The sequence below is a fragment of the Zea mays genome, chromosome 10 (assembly GCF_902167145.1).
Source record: "Zea mays cultivar B73 chromosome 10, Zm-B73-REFERENCE-NAM-5.0, whole genome shotgun sequence".
NCBI lineage: Eukaryota > Viridiplantae > Streptophyta > Magnoliopsida > Poales > Poaceae > Zea > Zea mays.
This window is the reverse complement of record NC_050105.1, coordinates 27,587,968-27,606,993: the sequence shown is the minus strand read 5'-3', so window position 1 is coordinate 27,606,993 and position 19,026 is coordinate 27,587,968. Positions and strand designations below refer to the sequence as shown.

The window sequence follows — 19,026 nt, the reverse complement described above, 5'->3', positions numbered from 1 at the left end:
AGAAGAGGGACATGCATTGCCCGTCTAGAGGCTGGTCTACTTCATCAGTGAGGTACTGTCCGAGACCAAGATCCGCTACCCACAAATTCAGAAGCTGCTGTACGTGGTGATCCTGACGCGGCGTAAGTTGCGACACTACTTCGAGTCTCATCCGGTGACTGTGGTGTCATCCTTCCCCCTGGGGAGATCATCCAGTGCCGAGAGGCCTCGGGTAGGATCGCAAAGTGGGCGGTGGAAATCATGGGCGAGACAATCTCGTTCGCCCCTCGGAAGGCCATCAAGTCCCAAGTCTTGGCGGACTTTGTGGCTGAATGGGTCGACACCCAGCTCCCAACAGCTCCGATCCAACCGGAACTCTGGATCATGTTTTTTGACGGGTCGCTGATAAAGAAAGGGGCAGGCGTGGGCCTGCTCTTCATCTCGCCCCTCGGGAAGCACCTCCGCTACGTGTTGCGCCTCCATTTCCCAGCGTCCAACAACGTGGCCGAGTACGAGGCTCTGGTTAACGGGTTGCGCATCGCCATCGAGCTAGGGGTCCGACGCCTCGACGCTCGCGGCGACTCGCAGCTTGTCATCGACCAAGTCATGAAGAACTCCCACTGCCGCGACCCGAGAATGGAAGCCTACTGCGACGAGGTTCGGCTCCTGGAAGACAAGTTCTACGGGCTCGAGCTCAACCACGTCGCCCGACGATACAACGAGACTGCGGACGAGCTGGCTAAGATAGCCTTGGGGCGAACAACGGTTCCCCCAGACGTCTTCTCCCGAGACCTACATCAACCCTCAGTCAAGACCGACGACACGCTCGAGCCCGAGAAGGCCTCGGCTCAGCCCGAGGCACCCTCAGCCCCCGAGGGTGAGGCACTGCGCGTCGAGGAAGAGCGGAGGGGGGTCACGCCTAATCAAAACTGGCAGACCCCGTACCTGCAATATCTCCACCGAGGAGAGCTGCCCCTCGACCGAGCTGAAGCTCGGCGATTGGCGCGGCGCGCCAAGTCGTTCGTCTTGCTGGGGGACGGGAAGGAGCTCTACCACCGCAGCCCCTTAGGCATCCTCCAGCGATGCATATCCATCGCCGAAGGCCAGGAGCTCTTACAAGAAATACACTCGGGGGCTTGCGGTCATCACGCAGCGCCCCGAGCCCTTGTTGGAAACGCCTTCCGACAAGGTTTCTACTGGCCGACCGCGGTGGCCGACGCCACTAGAATTGTCCGCACCTGCCAAGGGTTTCAATTCTACGCAAGACAGACCTACCTGCCCGCTCAGGCTCTGCAGACAATACCCATCACCTGGCCGTTCGCTATGTGGGGCCTGGACCTCGTCGGTCCCTTGCAGAAGGCACCCGGGGGCTACACGCACCTACTGGTCGCCATCAGCAAATTCTCCAAGTGGATCGAGGTCCGACCCCTAAACAACATCAGGTCCGAATAGGCGGTGGCGTTCTTCACCAACATCATCCATCGCTTTGGGGTCCCAAACTCCATCATCACCGACAACGGCACCCAGTTCACCGGCAAAAAGTTCCTGGACTTCTGCGAGGATCACCAAATCCGGGTGGACTGGGCCGCCGTGGCTCACCCCATGACGAATGGGCAAGTAGAGCGTGCCAACGACATGATTCTGCAAGGACTCAAGCCACGGATCTACAACGACCTCAACAAGTTCGGCAAGCAATGGATGAAGGAGCTCCCCTTGGTGGTCTGGAGTCTGAGGACAACGCTGAGCCGAGCCACGGGCTTCACACTGTTCTTTCTAGTCTATGGGGTCGAGGCCATCTTGCCCACAGACTTAGAATACGGTTCCCCGAGGGCGAGGGCCTACGACGACCAAAGCAATCGAACAAACCGAGAAGACTCACTGGACCAGCTGGAAGAGGCTCGAGACATGGCCTTACTACACTCGGCGCGGTATCAGCAGTCCCTGCGACGCTACCACGCCCGAGGGGTTCGGTCCCGAGACCTCTAGGTGGGCGACTTGGTGCTTCGGCTACGACAAGACGCCCGAGGGCGGCACAAGCTCACGCCTCCCTGGGAAGGACCGTTCATCATCGCCAAGGTTCTGAAGCCCGGGACATACAAGCTGGGAAACAGTCAAGGCGAGGTCTACAACAACGCTTGGAACATCCGACAGCTACGTCGCTTCTACAATTAAGATGCTTTCAAGTTGTTCACACACCTCGTTCACATACGAAGTCTAACCATCAAGGAAGGGTCAGCCTTGCCTCGGCAAAGCCTGACCCACCCTCGGGGGCTAGAAGGGGGAACCCCCTCTCGTCAAAATTTTCCTCGAAAAAAGTCTTCCATCAAAAAGGCTTTCGCGTCTCCCGGCTATATCAGTAACAGGACCCCAAGAAACGAATAAGGGCGCATGTAAGTGGCAAGGCCGACCGAGCCGAGGGACTCCTACGCCTCTGGGATACGGATACCTCACTCGTCACCTACCACGAAAAATGACTCTTACTTGGGCAAGCTACCCTGCTACTGACGAACGGGTCCGGATACGCAAAACGGAAGGAAAAGAAGCACAACCTTATATTACGATAATAAAGTGTTCGGGCCTCGGCGGCCGCAAAAGACACATATGCATTCAAAGAAAACTGCTCCGGCAGAGTCAGGCGTCGCCCGGAGAAGGAGCCGCGCCCTCGGCTTCGTCCCCACCTTCGGCAAGATCCGCCCCGGCCTCGGACGACGGCGCAAGCGGGAGGATCTCTGCCTCGAAGGTGGTTGCCAGCACCGCGCTTGGGCCCACGGCGGCCGCGTCGAGCCTATGGACTTCGGCCAGGGCGGCTTCATCTTCGTCGGGGAGGCAATACCCCTCGCTGACCCGCTCCAGATCCACGACATAGTGGGAAGCAAGCACGGCGAAGGCCCGCCTGACGTCGTGATGCAGCGCCTCGCGGAGTCTGCCACGCGCATGGTCACCCAAGGCCTGCAGGCAACTTTGAGGGGAGCTTCCCGAGCGGACGTCGTCGAAGCCAAAGACCCGGCAGAAGGCCGAGATGGCCTCGAACATGGCCGCGTGGTCGGCCTCCCTCTGCTCGGCCGCCTGAGCAAGCGCCTTGGTGGACTTATCAAGGGCAGATTCGAGCTCTGCGAACAGCCAAAGCGGAAGACCTCAAACACAAGTTGAGGAACCGAGCTAAAATAAAAACTTAAAACAGCCAAGACATACCTCCGGCTCGGGCACGCTGCTCCGAGGATGCGGCTTGGGCCACGGCTAGGTCTGCTGCAAGGGCTCCGGCCCGAGCAGACGCCTCGGCTAACTGGACTCCAAGAGCCTCAGCCCGGCTTTCGGCCTCGGCGGCCCGACCCCGAGATTGGTCCCGCTCGCCGGTGACCTGGTCAAGCTCTGACTGCTGCCGCTGCGCCTCTACGCGTGCCGCTGCTGCCTCTGCTCCCAGATCGACACAGAGCAACCGAAGGTCCGCCACCTCGGTGCTCTGTTGGGAGAGGCGCGCGGTAGTCCTGGCAAGCGTGGTCCTCAGGGACCGCAGTGAACCCCAGACATCGACCTCGCGGCGGATGAACGACGACTTGGCGGCGCTCAGATCCCTCAGATCCTGAGGGAAGGAAGTGGGGCGTCACAAAGAACGCCTTAATCACGAGAAAGGTATGCCTGAAATCGTTACCTGGAGGATCTTGGGAACGTCACTGCAAAGGACCTCCAAGGTCGACCGGAGCGACCCCACCGTTGCCTCGGCACACTCACGAAGCCCATCCCAAGACTGCTCCTCCCGCTCATCGTCAAGAAGGAAGAGGGGATCTGAGGCCCCAGGGGTCCGGAACCGAAGCAACTGACGCCGCCCCTCGGAACTGCGCCGCGCGGGGACAAGGCTGCCGCTCGACGGGACGGGTCGCGGTCCCGCGCCCCCCTCCTCCGAGGCACCAAGTAGCGACGCCTCGGCCATCTCAGCATCGGCGGCGACGGGTGGCTCTACGGCCAGAACGGCAACGGTCTCGGCAGCAGCCGGCGCCAGCGCCGGCAGCATGTCTGGTGTGCCCGAGGCCACGGCCGTGCCAGCAGCCTCCCCCAGCGCGACGGCCGCCTCGACAGAGGAGTCAGCCTCGGGAGCTCGCCCCACGGCAACTGGTGCCGCCTGAGCCCCCCGCTGTGCGGCGTCTTGCAAGGAGGTCAGCTGGCCGGCGAGGCCCGGCGCGGCACTAGCTGCGGAAGCCGACGCCGTCTTGAGGACCTTCCGGGGAGCCAGATCGGTCGAACCGTGCCTCCGCTTGCTATGGAGAAAAGGAAAATCAGGGTCGGGACATACGGAGGAGGAGCCAGGACGAAGATATCCTAAGATACTTACCCACTCCGGGCCATGATCAATCGTGCCTGTGGGGAGGTCTCTCGAACCTCGATCCCCGAAGGTACCACCGAGGTCTGCCCCGCTGCCAGCTTCGGTGCCATCCTCGCCTTGGGCACCCTAGGCACCCGAGGGACGGACTGCCCAGACGCAGCCACGACGACCTGAGGATCGCCCTCCTGCGCAGTCGGCACGGGCAACGGTTCTCGGGGAACAGGCAGCTCGGCCTGACTCCCCGGGGTCACCTCAACCACCTCGGCCGAGGGGTCAAGTACCCCCTCGGTCTGCCCCCGCTCTTCGGACCGGGACCCCGATAAAGGTTGAAGCAACCTTGGGTACTTGCTCCTGTCAGGTTTAGCCTGCTGACACACCTCACAAGAAGCCACAAGGGTTACTAACAGTGAGCTTTGTTGTCTACACCGATGTTGACTAGGCAGTTTGCTCCGACACACGTTGGCCCATCTCCAGCTATGTTGTGTTCCTTGGTGATAACATCATGTTTTGGTCATCAGAGCACCAACCTATCGTCTCCACTCGAGCACCAAGGCCAAGTACCGGGCTATGGGCAACGTCTGTGGATGAAGCCATTTGGCTCTGACAACTCCTACATTAGCTTCACAATCCCCTCACCCAGAGCACACCCGTCTACTATGATGACATTGGTCTCTCCATTAACCTAGTTCAACATCAGCTTACGAAGCATTGTCGAGATTGATCTCCACTTTATCCATAAACAAGTTGCCATTGGAAATGTTAGCGAAATAACGATCTCACAATTTGCTGACATCTTAATTAAGGCATGTCCTCAGTATTTAAGAGTTCTAATCCGGCCTTAATATCTATCAAAGCTAGAGTTCTGACTACGACGAGTGTAGTACATTATCTCTGTCTATACGTATGGATCTAGAACCAGGTTTTTACTTGACTGATATCCTAGGCTTGTGCGTATATAATGTAGCCCCAATCTAATCGATACAGACCAGTTTTTATCCTGTCCAACGTAACTCACATTCGTTGATTTGCGGAGATAAGAACCAGATAAACTGTACAGAGTTGTGCATCATTCTAACTTAGAATCTAGATGATCCAAACCCAACTTAAAAAACTGATCCAAACCTAAAGTTGCCAAAATAAAATGTTGCAAATCTTTAACTGTTTGCTCCAACTTTAACCATCTATGTATCACGTTATGTTTTTTCTTAATAAACTGCGAATGCAGACAAACAGCGAAAATGAGGCCCCCGATTATTGCCACAATATACTATTTTCTCCACCCCTAGTTAAGGCTCACTCGTGCTAACAGAAGGATCTGATTGACATGCTAGTATTTGTTTGGTTAGCGGATTGATACGGGTTTGAACGGGTTCAACCCACAACAACCCGCGTTTGGTTCAGAAAGGCTCACGGTTTAGGTTGGTTCTAGGTCGAAATACTTCTTGAAAACGTGGGTTCTAGTGATTCCTCAAAAACAAACGAATCATTTCGACCCACTTCCTCTCCACCTTCTCGTCACCCATTCCTTATCCACTCGAGACCAGCACAGGGGCGCGCCGCCACTGCCGGCCTGCTAGGACGAGGGATTCCCGCCGACCTACCCTCCGACGTTAATCCCCCGCTTGCATCCCGTCGTCAGTCCCCCACTGGTCTGCCCTCCAGCGTGTTGGCCTCTGTCAGATTCCCCCACCAGCTTGCTGCACCTCCTACCGTCAGTCCCCCGCTGGCCTACCCTCCGATGCCGGCGTGTTCTCTAGTAGGCACAACCCACAAGCCTTGCTAGTGTTGTCGTCGAATAAGTAAAGGTCAGTGCTCATCATCGCCTAGACAAGCCTACTAGTCATAGCTAATGTTACATCATTGAAATGCATCTTGATGTTGTTCAGATGTTTCCTTTAGTTATGACTGAAATGTAACAATGGGACCTCACACTAGAAATTTATGACTTGATTAATAATAGCTTTAATTTATGTATATCAAATATTAAAATAGTGGCGTTTCATTTATTTTGAATGGTGTAATCTTATTGAATTGAAGATGTCATCATGAGTGTGGTAATATGATCAGGAAGGTGGTCATATTCAATTCATCATTCATCACGAAACAAACAAGAGATGGTGCAGCTCCAACCCATTTTAACCTTGTAATCAAATAAGCAACTAGGTTCAACCTGTCACTGAAACCAAACAATGATCGGGTCCGACCCAACTTAGAAAAATGGTTCGGCTCTGACTCGACCCACGTCGTTCCAAAACCAAACAATGCTTACGCTCCAACCGGGGAGGCAAATCCAAACCTAAATTCACCTCAACAAGAACAAACCAACGGCAGTTTATTTGTGGATCCAATGAACAAATCTGCAAATTTCATAGAGCATTAAAAGAGATCCATCCTCCTTTTACCAAAAGACACATGACATCCATTGTACCAAACATCTAACACATGAACACCAGACTAGGATAACTAAACTTTAAGCTATTTCCGTCAGCTTACCCATCCTCGTACCCATATTCAAAATCCACTCTACGATCAGTACAATTTAAAGTGCAAAACAATGTTTTGGAGTGACTATATGGGTGAAATGTTGAACACGGCCCAACATGGTCTTTCACCTACAGTGGGAAGCGACTACAAACCAGACCAGCTGTCTCCAAAAAAGATTACTTAAACTGCGGCACAAAAGTAGCGCATCTATATTCACATGGGAGAAATGGAACTTCATGGACCGGTTTCTCGTTTTCCACTAGGAAGGATTCACTCGATCTTCAGTTCCACATACGCTGCCTTTCTGCACTGTTCATTTTGCCCAGATTTTCGATATAGCAACAACAAATGCCCTAAGCACAAGCCAGAATAGATTGTCATCTTTCTTCTGCTGAGCTTTCAAAGTTCTCCTGCAGACCATATAGAGGAACAGAATATTCAGAACATTAATGGTGTGTTTGGTTTGAGGAATGAGATAGCCCATCATCTTCTCACTCCTCATTTTCTTGTTTGGTTTGTGGAACGGAATGAGTTGACCCATCAACATTTCATTCCTAATAAGCTAATAATTAGCAATAACATGAGGAATAAGTTTATTACACTAAATTTGTGTAATGGACTCATGATGCACCATCTTATCTAGAATGGATTGATTCTTCAAACCAAACACCTCCTAAATGACTATTGCAAGCTCAATTAAACAGGTTTTTGGTATCACAATTAAGAACAAACATGAAGTGTAGGCTTGTTCATAAAGACAGGAATTGAACGTGTACATTGACTAAAGAGCTGATCTTAGTGAAAATGAAAAAGTATCTAAGTTCGATCAGTTAATAGTATAGTACTAACTAGCATGTTGATGTTGTTTAGTACAAGTTACTTAATGCCAAAACCACAACTTGGGTTTTATGATCCTAGGCAGTCCAACTATACAAATTAAGGGTTACACGATGGGCTGCACTATGATGTTGCCACTTGCAGGGCGCATAACTAACTACAAATTTGTTCTGATTACTGCAACAATTACCTCTACAGAGTGTAACTCATAGCTATCCACCATTATTTATGAGCGCTTGGTAGAACCAAAGGGGAACACTGACTTACCTAATATACTGCTGCCCTTTGTGACGTGTGAAGGAAATTATAAACAGTAAGCATGCAACGCAAAGTTAGGAGGCAAAGTGCATGCCTGCTGATCACTGTTGCAGTGCTAATTCCTTGCTCATGCTTGAAATCTTCCTTTGTGATCCCAGATGTTGAGTTCTTGAATTCACTTTCATCTACCTGTACCACACTCTGCTGATCTTCTGTGTGCAACAGCCCCTGCAAAGCAGTAGAATAGAATGAATCAGATACATATCTACAGGCAATGTTATTTTTCCCACAAATGGACACCACATCATAATTGAAATTTTGAAAAGTTTAATTCACTAGCTCTTTGTCATATAAAAATATAACAATAAGAGATAGAAAAGGTTGTACTTTGACAGTGCCCAGTTTGCTAACAACACAATTTGGCCTCAACCAAAACAATATCGCGAGTCGCGACAAACAAAATAGGAATAACCTAGTTATCTAACACATACTCCAGTTGTCACTGAGGAGCTGGGGTTGGGCAAGTGAGGGATTGGGAGTTGGGACATGAAACTAAACAGCCCCAAGCACTAGAACAGTAGAACATAGTAACTGTGTGAGTCATCTCCTTTGACTCTGGCAAACTCTAGAATCTAAATGTAGCATTTAATGTTATCTATTGATCTAAAACTGTTTCCAAAAGATTTGCTGTAAGAAAAAAAAAATCAGTTCTCAACAAATTGATGCATGCCTGCATGTGACAAATAGCTCAACCTAATATAGTAATATATAGTATTAGAATGCATCTATCCCCACACTGTAGGTGCCACGTAGTGTGGATTGCATTCCACGTAACAGTTAAAATTACAACCAAATCAGTTGTAGGTATATATGACACACCAATAAGCATATTATTCAATCCCCTTTTGTTGTTTGGTTCTAAGCATACTACAACAAATATAAGAGTCACACAGAGGTAGTATGCCATATAGAAGAAGATGGTTTATATTGCACAATTTTCACACAACTTGGCTAACCTTTGTATCTAATGCTGGATGAGAAACAGGGCTGTCAGAGTTTTCTTGCCCATCACAGCTAGCATCAGCCAATGGTTGCTCAAACCCATCTTGCAGCCTGTGTACTTTAGACGCTTCAACTGTCTTGGTTGCAACTTCAGCCTCCAATTTAGCACCATTTATTGGATCAGTAGATATATTACTAAACTGACCATCTAAGCTCTGAGCATTTTCAATCGATACATTTCCAGTTGATGCATCATGCTCATGTAAAGAAGCTTGCTTTGCTTGAACACCATTGGTCGTCTCAACGTGACTTGCATCATCCACGGAACTATCAGTTGATGCATCATGATTATCATTAGGCAATGTCTCATGATCTCTTAAAAGTGCAGCATCATAAACAGCAGAAGCTTCTAAGGGAAGAATAGCTCTATTGGTAGCACTACTGGCCATCACGTCCTGTGCATCCGCCTGACTGTCTAGTGCAATGTTTTCATCTGAATCAGAAACCTGAGCAAATAAATGAGCTTGCTCTTCAGAACTATTCAAGTCAAACTCAATTGATTCACCAGATGGAACTTCATCTTGTTTCTCAAGGTTTGTTTCCATGAATATTGCATCTGCTGCACTCCCATTTTGGACCACACTATTCAAAATACCAGCCTCTAAGATATTGGAAGAACCCAACAGTGTCTGGTTGCTGATGGCATTGTCTTGCAATAGAAAAGATCCATCAGTGTTGGATATTTCAGGCACATAACCCTTACTGACTTCACTACCAGACGTATCTAATATCTCGATATTGTCTTGACCCAGTTCATGCTTCATGGATGACCCTGAAGAATCAGCAAAATCTTCAAAATTCAGCACCATAGCATCTAAGCCACCAGGACCAAGGACTCTATTCTCTTGGATGATATCCCTCACGATTTCACGAACTATATAATATGACCCTCCAACTTCCTTATGTGTAAGGTTAACCGATGGGAATTTTCCTTCGTTTGAAGCTCGATAGCTGAAACAGAGCAAAAATTAACATTGTGAACTGGATTAGCAATTTTCAGTTGCCTTGTTTGCCTGCAGGATATTCATTCAGCGGACAAACAAGAACCAAACAAAAATCATGAACCATCTCAAATTAAATGCACCGCTCTACATGTCGAGCCAAATTTTAGATAAATGCCACAAATTATAAGCACAGGTAATGACACAAAAAATTTCAAATTTGATTGTTCTTGACACAAATGGGTGGCTCACTATTAGATATAATAAGACAAAATCAACATTTTAGATTTTAACGGGCAAACGGCTTGAGGTAGTCCAAAAACTAAGGCCATGTTTGTATGCACTAGAGCTAATAGTCAGCACGTCCAAACAACATAGCTAATAGTTCAGCTATTAGCTATTTTTAGTTGGAGAAATCCAAACACCCCCAACTAATAGTCCAACTAAGTAACTACACCCAACTATCCATTAGTTATAAGTTGGTTCAATCTAGCTAAAATCAGCTAATAATTAGCCAGCTAATTCCAATAGCAACTTTTTAGCTAGCTAGGTATTAGCTCTAAGCTCTAGTGCATTCAAACATAGCCTAAATCTGGCTTGGGATCGTGTCTTTTACCAACTACCACTAAAAGACACTGGTTGGCTCAATACATTTCGGTATCGATCAGACTAAGCTGCGGACGCGGAATTATTCCAAACGCAAGATGTGCATCCACGTGGGAACGGAGAGATGGGCACAGAACGCGCCTGTTGATGAAGGACTCCACCATCTCCCTTCTCTCCTCCTTGGATTTCCGCACCCGAGGCGGACGCTTCTCCTGTGCGCAGCACCGCAGCACGGCGACGACCCGGACCCTGCATCCCCCTCCTCCGAGGCCGCCGGGCGAAGCGGACAGCGCACCACCGCCGCACCGGATGAGGACGGACGGCTGCGCGCCGATGCAAGAGACGCTCCTGGTCGCGGCCTGCATCCTTCCCCGTCCCTTCCAGGCCCCAGGAAGAGAGGAGCCGCGAGCCCCAGCACCCGACCGACCGGTGAGCTGGGACAGCGAGGGAAATGCGGCGGAAATGGAGGGGTTTGCGGCGGGCGGGGTGTGGGGGGTTGGAGGCGATTGGGAAATGGGATGGCGGGCAGAGACGATGGATGGTTTTGGGGGAGAAAGGGAGGCGACGGCGCGCAAAAAACGACAAGATGGGGGGGGGGGGGGGGGGGGTTGGACGGGGCCCGGGGCCGGCACCCGGGCAAGCCGCTTTCAAATCTCAAGTGGTCGCTTTCAACTTTCATCAAACTCCTAGGTTTTCGCCGGCGCATATTTGCTACTCCTATTTTTTTTCGGTTGAACTCTAGGAAAGCAGTTTATAACTTGACCACCGTTTATAGCACTGAATACGACCAGACGGTTCCAATAGAATTAGATCAGGCGGTTAAGCTTCTTTGTCCACACGATGTTTATCTCTCTAAACTTGTAAGATTTGTTAGAAAATATTTAGAAACGAATTCAGACCTATTCATATAAATTGGAATGTGTACGGCCGATTGAACAACCAACCATCAAACCATTCAATCTATTTAGCGGTTTTCTACTTTTCATGCCTCATAACTGATTTGGTGACCCGGGATCCCGAGAGGATTGGAGGGGATTGAGGGGGAAATTAGTTTATTTCCCCCTCAATCCCCTCCAATCCTTCCGGGATCCCTTTGTCACCAAATCAAGCCTCAGGAGTATCAGTAACTTAGCCTTCTCATCTCCGATTTCAACTTTCTTCGGCTCTACGTCGTCTGGAGCCATCTTGGGTGGTCTGTCGATCCTAAGACAAACCCTAGGATCTCTCTTCACTGACAGGATCTCTCCCGGGGGTCAGATCCAGTTGTTGTTGGCGAACGCCACCGTCTTTGCACACACGGATCGTCTGGCCACCAGGCGCGGACCGTCCGGCTTCGTCGCAGAGAAGAACTCGCTCCTGCCGCAGGTCGCAGACCGTCTGGTCCTAGGGCGTGGACCGTCCATGCTACCGCAGAGAGCATCGCCGCCAGTACACCTCGCAGTGATTGGCGCCCACATCGATGCCAACACATTTTTTGGTGACTCTGCTAGTGACAAGGCGTGAAGATCTATTAGATCGACCCTCAATGGCCGATTCAAAAGATCACTCTTATGTCTCTCCCAGCAACATCATTGAATCGACTAAGGAGACTCTGTCGACTGAAAATCAGCAGGAATTCGAGGAGCACAAAGAATAGTTGATCAAGTAGCTCCAGGCCAAATTCCTAACCAACTTCAAGGTGGATAGGAATCACAAGGTCATCCAACAATGGGCGACTGATTTGGCTTCGCTCCGACCTACTATAACTACCCCCAAGGTAAGTGAAACAAACGAAATCCAAGCTATTAGATCTTACATAGATGAACAACGAGAATAGATGAAAAAATAATAGGGGATTTACAAGATGATTACAAGAGGCTAGCACATGCATTTGATAAAATCTGTTGTTCTTAATTTTCCTTCGCATGAGGTTCAAACTAAGAAAAATACACATGGTTCATCGGCTGCAAATTGGCACAACCAATCACAACCACTTTACGGGATGTCGATGAACACATATCCTGAACAACCACAGCTTCCTACGCATGATCTGGGGTAATGTGAATAATCATAGCTTCCTATGCAGATCGGGGGTAAATCCACTGATCTGTGCGTGGTCGAACCGTCCGCACATGAGCATGAAGTGTCCGGACCAGCGGCGACCGGTCCCGTTTTCCGACCCGAACCACCGAAATCCGCACCAGGGCCACCGTATTCCATGCAAACCCTAACAAACACATACAGACTGTCTGCCTACATGGTCGAACAGTCCGCGTACACAGTCGAAAAGTCTGCGTGTTTCGCAGTCCAACGCAGAATATGCAGAACTTGATGTTAGTTTTCATCACCCATCTCTACATTTGTCTCAGTCAAGCTTCCCCTTACTCCCTACTAGAGATGGCAATGGGTACCCGAACCCGATGGGTTTTTACCCCATTAGGGTACGGGTTTGGGTCAATTTTCATACCCATGGGTTTGTTAGTGGGCATAAATATATACTCGACGGGTTTATGGGTACGGGTTTGTTCCTATAGTACCCAAACCCGTGAATCCATTGATTTTTAAACCCAACCAAACCTAGTGCATATTGTCATTTTATTTTATAAACGAACAAAAAACTTGTTATCTCCCTATTTACTTCCTAATTTTTATCAAATGGTGAATATATAAGTAGTCGGTGAGAGTGTTGCTTGCTTGCTATTATAGTTTTTACTAGTGTTATATATGTGGTGGATAGATAACTTAGTGCAAGGTTACTTAATTATACAACTTATTATTTGTATTTCATTCTCTCTACTAATAATTTTTATACCAAATCATGAACTCGTTGTTCATCACATAAATTTTGGACCATGGTCTCATTAATCATTACGATACTTATTAATTATGAGAAGAATACACATATTGGTGATGAAACTCGCGGGTAACCCGTGGGTACCCGCTAACCCAATGGGTACGGGTTTGGGCAAAATTTCAAACTTGTCATGGGTACGGGTTTTTTAATGGGTATAGATATTTTTTACGAATACGGGTTTGGGATGGCAAAACCCAACGGGTTTGTATCCGTTTCCATCTCTACTCCCTACGACTCCTCAACATCATAGCATCGCCCCACAGATGCGTGGGGGCGAACACTTTTCGCCCCCCCCATAAAACCGGAAAAGGATGATCAGCCATATGAACCACCTAGGGCAAGCATTAATCCGCACGGAACTCAAACCCCCTAGATAAGAAGGCAACATAATACCCAAGCACCCACACCATTGATAGACCAGAGGGTCAGTGGACTACCATCGACCACCATTGACATAGTAAGGGAGGAGATAGCTAAGGCGTTTCGAGATAAGCTTAGAGTTAGCATGACCCCTAGGGGCAGCTATATCGGAAACCTTATGATAGCCAATTTGATTATCACATGTATCCCCAAGGGACAAGAATACCTAAATTTTCAAAAAATTTGGGTGACCAGGGTAAAAGCACGCATGAGCACGTAGGCCAATTCCTATCACAATTAGGAGAATTGGTCGATAAGAGGCGTTCCATGTCCGTTTATTTTCATTATCTCTAGCTAGGACTACATTCGCTTGGTACGCCACGCTACCTCCTAACTCTATTCGTGGGGGGATTTAGAGCAAAAAATTCATGATCTTTTTTTCTCTAGCGGTTATGAGTTAGACCTGGTAGACTTAGTAGCTCTACAGCAGGAGAGAAGACGAATTGGTTAGGCCTCCTTTGGATTGAGGGGAAATTTCCCGTTTCCTATGTTTTTCCTGTGAAAATGAACTAATTCATGTGAAATTCCTATATGATTTCTATGAAATTACTATGTTCCAAAGGAGGCCTTAATGACTACATCTGGAGGTTCCAAGACACAAGAAACTGATGCTTCCAAATTCACCTTGCAGAAAAACAGCTAGCATGATTAGCTTTTAATGGAATACGATATTATTTTAAGGAAAGATTAGAAGGCATTCAATTTTTTATGCTAGCTCAATTACACCAAAGGGATTTGGATTGTGAAAGCCAAAGCAAAGACACTGCTAAAACGGTTCGTCACAACATCCATATATAGTAGATTATGACCAAAATAGCTTAGATGACAAGCCACAAGAAATGAACGTCGGTGAAATGGTTTGGCCAAAGCAGGCCAAATCTCCAGTTTGTTCCTCTTTGGCGTGCCAGTTGTCGGTGTTCAGCCCCAACTGCGCACTACGGGGTGGCTGAGCACAAACTAAAGGTGTATGTGAACTCCTAGATCTTATTTTGCGTGGAATCTTCCTCTTATCATAAGTTTTGATCATTTGAATCTGAATCATCAGGTGCCAACTTATTGGGTGGCTTATACTAACAACGTTGTTTTCTTGTTGTAGGGTCCTTTTCTGAGTTTGTGCCAAATCCTTCCTAGTCACGGAGGATGTAGTAGCTTAGGAAGTCGGCCACGACTATCTACATATGAGGTTGATGCCATAATTGCTGCTCATCGGGGTCTGCTTGATGAGGATAAGCAGACCCATATCTTAATACAACAGTTGCCCAATGACTTCGAGGTTGAAGTAGTTCTTAGTATGCTAGCTGGGGAGTCTTCTGAATCGAAGGAGCTTGAATTGGGGAGTGGAGCCCCTGAGCAATCGGGCACCACCAAGAAGGTAGATAGCCTTGCAAGTCCTAGGCGCAAACGGCCCAGCCAGCCAGATGCAAAAGTTGATGTCTCGAAGGTCAAGCAGAAAAGGAGAAAACTTTGGCGCACGTCGGATATGCAACCAGTGTCTACTCAGGTTGAGCTGGTCATTGGTGATGAGGTGGTGGATGCTGATCTGATTGATGAAGTGGAAGGTGGTGGTGTAGCTAAGTCGGCTAGATATGTTGTGGAGGAGGCGGAGGAGGATGAAGAAGATGAAGAGGAGCTTCCGCTTATCCGTCGTGAGCGACGCTAGAAGGCTCATACTAATGCTTTGAGCCTTGTCGTTCCGACGTGGATGATGAAAATCCAGGCCCTATCAATGTCGATCGTGGAGTGTAACCTTGAAGAGGTTGTTCCAGAGACCTTGTTATGTGAGCTGCCTGAGATCCATGTGGACGTTTGCGTTGATCGCTTAGATGAGGTCCCCGCTTTTGGTTTATTGTCTAGACCAGAGGTAAGCCTACCAATCTTTCAGGAAGTTTATGTGGCGGTTGATGACCCCGTTGATCCGACCCTATCCCTCGAGGGTGCTCCAGCCCTCAAGGGTGTGGCAGTTGGGTGTTCTCCCGATGCTTCGATGGAGGTTTAGGTTGGGTCGTCGTTACTTCGGGATGATGATACAGTAGTAGCGAGTGCCAACCCATATGTTGAGCCAGTACAAGATAATCCATCCACTTTGGAGGTTAGTGGCGTGGATGTAGCTATAATTGTGCCGACTGAAACATTTGCAGTTGAAAATGCTACACCGGGCAAGACTCCTGAGGGTGCTATTCTCATTGCGGAACCTTCAGTTGATGTAGGAATATTGTTGGGAGTCACGCTCCAGTTGGGAGCTTTGGAATCTTTAGCTCCCGTCCCTACTGCCTTTATGGCTTCTATAAGTGTTACTGCCTCCGAGGGAGCTTCACCTGCAACGGCTTTACCCCTTCCCATCTTCCTGGCCAACTTACAGGTTGTTGTTTTGTAATTCTACTCATTTATCCTCTTATAACAGGTATCTTACTAGTTGATCTTTTGCTTTATAGAGTGTTTTAGACCATGTGACCATTGAGTTGAAAGCATAGGCGGTGCAGGTCTCTAAGCAGCTATCTTCTTTGTCGCAGCTTGATGCCATTGCTCTTCAGAAGCAATTGTACCACCCCGTCCAATCCCTGGACCAGCGGTACTTACTCCTAGCAGCTCTCTAGGATCATATATTGTCCCCACAGACCAACACGAGTCTTTTGTGCGCACTTTGTCCTCACTCATGCACACCCGAGAAAACTTCCCGGTCGGTCACCCATCCCAAATTGCTCCAAGCCAAGCACGCTTAACTTGGAGGTTCTTTCGAGATAGGCTTCCGAAAAATAAGATGCACCTTATTGATATGGATACTCTATTAATTCTATTAAGCCTTGGGCCATGAAATCACCATCTCAGGGGCCAGGATATCACAGCAACTTGATGATTGAAAGGCTTCTCATAAGGTACAGAATGCTGGTAAGGTGGTCGTCTTTCCTTTCCTATACTTATCTTGCATGTTCATATTGTCGGGGACCATAATTAGGGGTACCCTCAAGGCTCCTAAATCTCAGCTGGTAACCCCCATCAGCACAAAGCTGCAAAGGCCTGATGGGTGCGACTAAGTCAAGGATCGGTCCATTCGAGGGACGCGATCACGCCTCGCCCGAGCCCAGCCTCGGGCAAGGGCAGCCGACCCCGGAGGATCTACGTCTCGCCCGAGGCCCCCCTCCAGCAACGGACACACCTTCGGCTCGCCCGAGGCCCAGTCTTCACCAAGAAGCAACCTAGGACAAATCGCCACGCCAACCGACCAAATCGCAGGGGCATTTAATGCAAAGGTGGCCTGACACCTTTATCCTGACGCACGCCCTCTAGTCGACAGAGCCGAAGTGACCGTAGTCACTTCGTCGCTCCACTGACCGGTCTGACAAGAGGACAGCGTCGCCTGCGCCGCCCCGACTGCTGTGCCACTCGACAGAGTGAGGCTGACAGCAGCCAAGCCCGGCCTCAGGCGCCATAGGAAACTCCGCTCCGCCCGACCCCAGGGCTCGGACTCGGGCTCAGCCCCGGAAGACGACGAACTCCGCTTCGCCCGACCCCAGGGCTCGGACTCGGGCTCAGCCCCGGAAGACGACGAACTCCGCTTCGCCCGACCCCAGGGCTCGGACTCGGGCTCAGCCCCGGAAGACGATGAACTCCGCTTCGCCCGACCCCAGGGCTCGGACTCGGGCTCAGCCCCGGAAGACGACGAACTCCGCTTCGCCCAACCAAAGGGCTCGGACTCAGCCCTGGCCTCGGCCGACGGTCTCCGCCTCGCCCGACCCAGGGGCTCAGACTCGACCTCGACCTTGGAAGACAGACTCGACCTCGACCTCGGAGGAGCCTCCACATCGCCCAACCCATGGTACGGACCGACCACGTCAACTGGAGGCGCCATCATTACCCTACCCCAAGCTGACTCAGGCTACGGGGAACAAGACCAGCGTCCCATCTGGCTCGCTCCGCCAGACAAGTAATGATGGCGCCCCGCACGCTCTATGACGACGGCGGCTCTCAGCCCCCTTACGGAAGCAAGAGGACGTCAGCAAGGACTCGACAGCCCCGACAGCTGTCCTTCCGCCAGGCTCCAGCGCTCCTCCAACGGCCACGACACCACACGAACCGGGTGCCAAAACCTCTCCGGCTGCCACGATGGCATGTACTTAGGGCGCTAGCTCTCCTCCGCTAGACACGTTAGCACACTACTACACCCCCATTGTACACCTGGATCCTTTCCTTGCGCCTATAAAAGGAAGGACCAGGGCCCTCTTACAGAGGGTCGGTCGCGCGGGGAAGGATGGGACAGCGCTCGCGTGAGGCCGCTCGCTCCCTCCCGCGCGGACGCTTGTAACCCCCTACTGCAAGCACACCCGACCAGGGCGCGGGACAAACACGAAGGCCGCGGGATTCCACCTCTCACGCCCGTCTCCCTCCGGCTGCCTCCCCCCTTCGCGCTCCGTCTCGCGCCGACCCATCTGGGCTGGGGCATGCAGCGATAATTTACTCGTCGGTCCAGGGACCCCCCGGGTTCGAAACGCCGACAGTTGGCGCGCCGGGTAGGGGCCTGCTGCGTGTTGACGAACAGCTTCCCGTCAAGCTCCAGATGGGCAGTCTTCAGCAACCTTTCCAGCCCGTGACGGTACTCCGTTTCGGGAGTCTTGAGTTCATGTCCCTCGACGGGAGCTACGACATGATACTCCTTCCCCTGCCGTGCGACAGCGACAATGGCGGCCGACGGCCTGCCCGCCGGCGGCGGAATCGACGACGCCTTCCCTCGTAGTGGAAGAACAACATTCGAGCTCGCCCCGTCCCCTCCCCCGCCGACGGAGGAGAAGGCAGGGCAACCAAGGCCAAGCAGGAGGCGGCACCTTGTCAGCTGTCGAGCGAGTCAATGGCGCCGGCGCCCCAACGGGGGGCACGTCGGGCATCGACCTCGCGTCTGAGACGAAGACGAGCGCCGTCTCCCCGCAACATGCCAACCTCAAGCAAACGGACGACGCCAGCACACTCGCAAAGGACTTGCTGGGCGTCACCCTCGTACCTGAGACGACGGTGCAGTCAGTCCCTGACGTGACTTCGTCACCGCCCGTCGACCAAGAGGTACCAACCGATTCCCATCTCACGCCTTTTGGATTCAGCCTCGACCCGCCAAGCGACTTCGCTTTGGTGGACGCTCTCGTAGAGGCGAGTCCAAATCCTCTGGGGTATCGTATGCGGTCACCCTAGGATCGGCTGACGGACGTGTCGACCTACGGGCCCTCGGGGTCCGAGGAAGATGACGAGCCCAACTTCTGTTGGGATTTCTCCGGACTTGGTAACGCCAGTGCCATGCGGGACTT

The 19,026-nt window shown here is 50.6% G+C and overlaps 1 protein-coding gene across 2 annotated transcripts; it reads right to left on the bottom strand.

The window, feature by feature from the left end:
* Positions 1-6,645: 6,645 nt before the first annotated feature.
* Positions 6,646-11,165, bottom strand: LOC100216720 (uncharacterized). Of its 2 annotated transcripts, none has more exons than XM_008663264.4 (4): positions 10,627-11,165; positions 8,893-9,889; positions 7,886-8,104; positions 6,646-7,191 (listed from the first exon to the last, which is right to left on the bottom strand). In XM_008663264.4, exons 1-3 carry the CDS (start codon positions 10,848-10,850, stop codon positions 7,886-7,888), a joined length of 1,440 nt encoding a protein of 479 aa, XP_008661486.1. In that variant the 5' UTR covers positions 10,851-11,165; the 3' UTR covers positions 6,646-7,191. The 2 variants fall into 2 exon arrangements, with proteins under 2 accessions (XP_008661486.1, NP_001136597.1); NM_001143125.1 differs by having other exon boundaries at positions 6,669-7,191; positions 7,971-8,104; positions 10,627-10,965.
* Between the last annotated feature and the right edge of the window lie 7,861 nt (positions 11,166-19,026).

Bases quoted from the DNA above. Each gene is read 5' to 3' on its own strand.
- LOC100216720 (NM_001143125.1), bottom strand. From the start codon at position 10,850: ATGCAGGCCGCGACCAGGAGCGTCTCTTGCATCGGCGCGCAGCCGTCC. The intron at 9,890-10,626 runs GCGCGTTCTGTG...GCTCTGTTTCAG, and splicing joins GTGGAGTCCTTCATCAACAG to CTATCGAGCTTCAAACGAAG. The intron at 7,192-7,970 runs GCATGCACTTTG...TATGGTCTGCAG, and splicing joins ACTGCAACAGTGATCAGCAG to GAGAACTTTGAAAGCTCAGC.